This window comes from Salmo salar, chromosome 15 (assembly GCF_965601325.2).
Source record: "Salmo salar chromosome 15, fSalSal1, whole genome shotgun sequence".
NCBI lineage: Eukaryota > Metazoa > Chordata > Actinopteri > Salmoniformes > Salmonidae > Salmo > Salmo salar.
Window position 1 is genome coordinate 75,877,313 of NC_138305.1, and position 6,263 is coordinate 75,883,575.

The 6,263-nt window shown below is 39.5% G+C and overlaps 1 protein-coding gene across 2 annotated transcripts; it reads right to left on the reverse strand.

Moving 5' to 3' along the window:
* Positions 1–907: 907 nt before the first annotated feature.
* LOC123727133 (uncharacterized) lies at positions 908–6,263 on the reverse strand. 2 transcript variants are annotated; one of them, XM_045695247.2, is made up of 5 exons: positions 6,157–6,263; positions 5,154–5,291; positions 4,017–4,154; positions 3,264–3,400; positions 908–1,228 (listed from the first exon to the last, which is right to left on the reverse strand). In XM_045695247.2, exons 1-5 carry the CDS (start codon positions 6,236–6,238, stop codon positions 1,226–1,228), a joined length of 498 nt encoding a protein of 165 aa, XP_045551203.2. In that variant the 5' UTR covers positions 6,239–6,263; the 3' UTR covers positions 908–1,225. The 2 variants fall into 2 exon arrangements, with proteins under 2 accessions (XP_045551203.2, XP_082818188.1); XM_082962062.1 differs by having other exon boundaries at positions 5,154–5,330.

Genomic DNA, 6,263 nt, shown 5'->3' on the forward strand with positions numbered 1-6,263 from the left:
TATTTAATGCAAAGTGTTGGATTGTGGGCATGCGCCTGCCACGGAGGAACATCCAAATCTTCCACTGTTTGATGTCAGAGTAGCTCCCCATTGTCCCAGGGAGCATTCGGACTACCTCCAAATCAGCTCGCATCTGACGCATCAGAGCTGTCCCCTTTGTGTGTCCCAAGTTGTTTCCACCGAGATGGATGACTGTATTCACGGTCACAACTCGTCTCAGCGAGAGAGAATATTTCAGAACCCTTCCACTGAGAACTGCTCGGCCATATTTCTGGCTTGTGTAGTCATCTATCTAGCCAGCAACATTGTGTAATCGCATAGTAAATATTTGCTTCAGTCTTTGTTTCCTTGCTCTCGGCAATTTTCAATGAGCAATGATCAGTAGGATTATGATCAGGGATCTTATCAATAAATAAAACGTACAACATTGTGAAGATTCACAAGGAGGGCATGTTAAACTGTATTATAAAGTGGGTGGTTCGTGCCCCGAATGCTGATAGGCTGACAGCCATGGTGTATCAGAACGTATACCACTGGTATGACAAATCATTTATTTTTACTCCTTTAATTACGTTGGTAACCTATTTATAATAGCAATAAGGCTCCTCGGGGGTTTGTGGTGTATGGCCAATATACCACGGCTAAGGGCTGTATATCCAGGCACTCCGTTTTGCATCGTGCTAAAAACAGTCCTTAGCATGGTATATTGGCCATATACCACACATCCTCGTGCCTTATTGCTTAATTATAATGTTGTATAATAAGGTTGCATGATCACCTTCCGGTGTAAAACACTTGGAAATTAAAAACAAAAAACTGTTTTAAGTGAAAATAGGCACTGGCCTGAAGCCGGAAAATTAAGGATATTCACATGAGTCTCAAATAAACCCCTAAAAAACAAAGCACAGGTGTTCAAAATCTGGTTTTATTCAAATTCAGCAATCCACGTGAGTTTGTCCAGATTCCATAAAAGCTATGATTATTTTTCATATTAATTATTGCATAAAATCATCAGTTTTCATAGACATAATTGTACATGTAATAATTTGAATTTTCTAGTTATTTCTTATAACTAATAAGAATTTCCAATAAAGCTTCAATGGCTCACTGCAGGCGTAGAATCAACATATCCGGAAACACTTCTGTTCCTCGGGGCACTGGCCATCTTTGTAACAGTACTCGGCACACATGTAGGTCCCCTTGGGCAGGACACAGCGACCGGGCTTCACTATGGTAACAGAGAAAAAGTAGTCAGTTATACAGTAGAAACATAGGTGTTATAGGAATTTCCAGGTTAATAATCGAGAAAAGCAGTCGCAGGTAAAGTCAATCAAATCTATCAATAACAAATCTATCCATATAAAATGTATATGTAAAATATATATATATGTATATGCAGCAGGAAAGCTGTAAAACCCTCAAAATATTTGTGTCTTCCAAAGAGGTGGATGGGTTAATAGTAATTATTTTTTATTTAGAAAAAAATTCTATCCAGTTTATTACAAGTTGCAACAGGTAAACACTCCCAGCACAGAAGCAGAGAAAATGTCTAACTGGCATCTTGGAGACATGCCCTTTCTATTCTAATCAGACAGCACCAAATGTTCTGTAAACACCAGCTCTAGAGGCTTGTAGGAAGTCAAAACAAACAGGCAGTGACTTTGTCAGCTGCTACAGAATCACACAATGTTGACAGAATGTCATCAATACAATATAACAGTGAATAATCAGTGTGTCCTCGACCCTTGTACCTCAAGTCTGGCGTCAATCTCTATCAACAGATATGAGAACAATCCATAACATTCAGCATCAAGTCCAGTGACCATCAACTCACACCTTGAGTGTCACAAGTAGAACACTGGAAATCATCTGTACACTGATTCTTTCTATTAAGGTATTACTATTACAATGAGTTGGAATTCTGTTGGTGGCCCTTGACAAATTGTCAGCTTAATTTTCTGTGAATTGCTGTATCGTAAGAAACGTATGTTGCTACTCCTCTGAAGTCTCAGCCTAATATTCCCAAAATCCTTTTCCCTGAAATATGCATTTGTATCACTTTATCAACAACAGCAGATTTTACACTGACTGAACAAAACATTATGAACACCTGCTCATTCCATGACAGAGACTGACCAGGTGAATCCAGGTGAAAGCTATGATCCCATATTGATGTATCTTGTTAAATCCACTTCAATCAGTGTAGATGAAGGGGAGGAGACAGGTTAAAGAAGGATAAAGGATTTTTAAGCATTGAGACAATAGACACATGGATTATGTATGTGTGCCATTCAGGAGGGTGAATGGGCAAGACAACAGATGTAAATGCATTTGAACAGGGTAGTGTAGTAGGTGCCAGGCGCACCAGTTTGACTGTGTCAAGAACTGCAACACTGCTGGGATTTTCATTCTCAACAATTTCCTGTGTGTATCAAAGATTTTTTACATTTTTTATTTATTTTACTTTTTTTTTAGCTAGGCAAGTCAGTTAATAAGAACAAATTCTTATTTTCAATGACGGCCTAGGAACAGTGGGTTAACTGCCTTGTTCTTAACGACAGATTTTTACCTTGTCAGCTCGGGGATTTGCTCTTGCAACCTTTTGATTACTAGTCCAACGCTCTAACTACTAGCCTTCCCTGTAGCTCAGTTGGTAGAGCATGGTGTTTGCAACGCCAGGGTTGTGGGTTCGATTCCCACAGGGGGCCAGCACAAAAAAAAAAAAAAAAAAAAAAAAAAAATGTATGAAGTGAAATGTATGCATTCACTACTGTAAGTCGCTCTGGATAAGAGCGTCTGCTAAATGACTAAAATGTAAAAATGTACTAGGCTACCCTGCCACCAACAGTCCACCAACCAAAAGACATCCAGCCAACATGACACAACTGTGAGAAGCATTGGAGTCAACATGGGCCAGCATCCCTATGGACTGCTTTCAACACCTTGCAGAGTCCATGCCCTGATCCATTGAGGCTTTTCTGAGGGCAAAAGGGGTGCAACTCAAAAAAAGGGAAGTGTTCCTAATGTTTGGTATACTCAGAGTGTATAGATGTTGCACAACATTGGTATATACTCTAAAGGCCTGCATGGATCTTGGAAATCTTATTAATTTAGTGCCTCAGCTCTAAAGAGAGTATGTGAAAAATATATATCTATGTGTATGAAATGTACATTACAAGCTCCATCTTTCTTGTTTCCAGAGTAATGCAGTAATAATGAATGCAATAGATGGGTGTATCTGTCACTCTGGGACCATATCCTACCTGTGTAGGTGCAATGCAGTCACGCCCACATCCATTGTGGCAGCATTTTTCATCATTGGGGCAGTCACTGTCCTTGGAACATAACTCTGCACATATCCCTATGCCCCATCGTCTACGAGGGCACATTCCAGGCTTGTCTTTGGGAACACAATTTGAGCAGATGTCAGGGAACCCAACTTACCACAAAGAGACATGAACATGGACACAATTAGACTGACCCATTTTCTGAAAATCTGTCATATTTGTGTGGAGATGCTTACGATAAATGTTAGCTGCTACAGAATCAAACAGTGGTCACAGAATGTCATCAGTACAATACAACAGTGAATAATCAGTGTGTCCTCGGTCCTTGTACTTGGACATCCAGTCTGGCGTCAGTCACTTTCAACAGATATGAGAACAATCCATAACATTCAGCATCAAGTCTAGTGACCGTCAACCCACACCTTGAGTGTCACAACTAGGATACTGGAAATATTGTGTATTACATAAACTGTATACACTAAATGTTTTGTTGATCACTCTAAACTAAATATGATCTTTAGCGATCTTACATTTCCCCATTACAAAAAGGTTCATGGTAGCAACTTGTCAGCCTACACTGACTCTTCCCATTGAAGTCTTACTATTATGTGACTTCTTAATTGAGTGTCTTAGCTCTAAAGAGAGCTCCAGCATTCTTGTTTCCAGAGTAATGCAGCAGTAATGAATGCAATAGATGGGTGTATCTGTCACTCTGGGACCATATCCTACCTGTGTAAGGTGCAATGCAGACATGCCCACATCCATTGTAGCAGCATTTTTCATCATTGGGGCAGTCACTGTCATTGGAACATAACTCTATACATATCCCCATGCCCCATCGTCTACGAGGGCACACTCCAGGCTTGTCTTTGGGAACACAATTTGAGCAGATGTCAGGGAACCCAACTTACCACAAAGAGACATGAACATGGACACAATTAGACTGAACTATTTTCTGAAAATCTGTCATATTTGTGTGGAGATGCTTACGATAAATGTTAGCTGCTACAGAATCAAACAGTGTTCACAGAATGTCATCAGTACAATACAACAGTGAATAATCAGTGTGTCCTCGGTCCTTGTACTTGGACATCCAGTCTGGTGTCAATCACTTTCAACAGATATGAGAACAATCCATAACATTCAGCATCAAGTCTAGTGACCGTCAACCCACACCTTGAGTGTCACAACTAGGATCCTGGAAATATTGTGTATTACATAAACTGTATACACTAAATGTTTTGTTAATCACTCTAAACTAAATATGATCTTTAGCGATCTTACATTTCCCCATTACAAATAGGTTTATGGTAGCAACTTGTCATCCTACTGTCACGCCTTGACCTGAGAGAGCCTTTTTATGTCTCTATTTAGGTTTGGTCAGGGAGTGATTTGGGTGGGCATTCTATGTCCGTGTTTCTATGTTTGGGATTTCTTTGTTTCGGCAGGGTGTGACTCTCAATCAGGAACAGCTGTATATCGTTTTTGCTGATTGGGAGTCATACTTAGGCAGCCTGTTTTTCCTTTGGGGTTTGTGGGTAGATATTTTCTGTTTAGTGTTTTGCACCTGCCGGAACTGTTCGGTTGTTCTTTTGTTTTGCTTGTTGCTTTAGTGTTCAGTTGTACATTAAAATGACGAACACTTACCACGCTGCATTTTGGTCTGATTTCTCTTCCCCTTCATCCGAGGACGACGAAGACTGTTACACCTACACTGACACTTCCCATTGAAGTCTTTCTATTATGTGACTTCTTAATTGAGTGTCTTAGCTCTAAAGAGAGCTCCAGCATTCTTGTTTCCAGAGTAATGCAGCAGTAATGAATGCAATAGATGGGTGTATCTGTCACTCTGGGACCATATCCTACCTGTGTAAGGTGCAATGCAGACATGCCCACATCCATTGTAGCAGCATTTTTCATCATTGGGGCAGTCACTGTCATTGGAACATAACTCTACACATATCCCCATGCCCCATCGTCTACGAGGGCACACTCCAGGCTTGTCTTTGGGAACACAATTTGAGCAGATGTCAGGGAACCCAACTTACCACAAAGAGACATGAACATGGACACAATTAGACTGAACCAATTTATGAAAATCTATCATGTTTGTGTCGAGATGGATTTGACAAATAGGAATTTGCATCTCTGGAAAGTTTGTAGGCCATGCTCCAAGTAATTTAGTGTCTAATTAATAGTTTTGGAGACATTTGTCCCCAATCATCAATGTTTCCCCCATAACACCCATGAAAATGCATGACAGCCTTCTGAACACTCACAATCTATTGGTTCAAATATGTAGGTTGAAAACATTGTATGTTAACTAAAAAGGCTGTGCAACTGGTTACACACAGACACACAAATAGTGCTTTTATGATGCCCAAATAAAAATGTTGAGTTAAATGAACATATGACACAAGTTGACAAACACATCATTATATGTTGACTTAATTTTTGCATATGTTTTGTCAAGTTGGAGCTAAGTTTGGGCCAACTAAAAATGTTGAGTTCAGGTCACACTTTTATCTAGAAGTTGAATAAACTGAAAAAGGCTTTGGAACCACTTACTTCATAATAATTAGTTGAAACAACTAGAATTGTTTTTACAGTGTATGCGTAAAATGGCCAAGGGTAGGCTGGATTGTTTCAAAGTCATAATGACTGGCTTGTATTTTTAGTAAGGTAGCAACAAATTAGTTTTCAAAGGGGCTATGCACAATTATAGGCTATTGTTTATAACCACTTAGGTAGGCTATAACACCTAAGTCAAGTGTAGCAGGCTTCTTCAAAAAACTTATCAAATTGTCAAAGTTTGTTTCATGACAAATAATGACAAATAATGCAAAGTAGGCAAATTAGAAGAACTCACCTGTAGCAGAGACTATTTTCAAATGTACAAATGCCAACAGAAAAAGAACCAAAGCACAACGCGCTGACAAATTCATGTCCATGCTGACTTCAAGACTGTTACAGCAA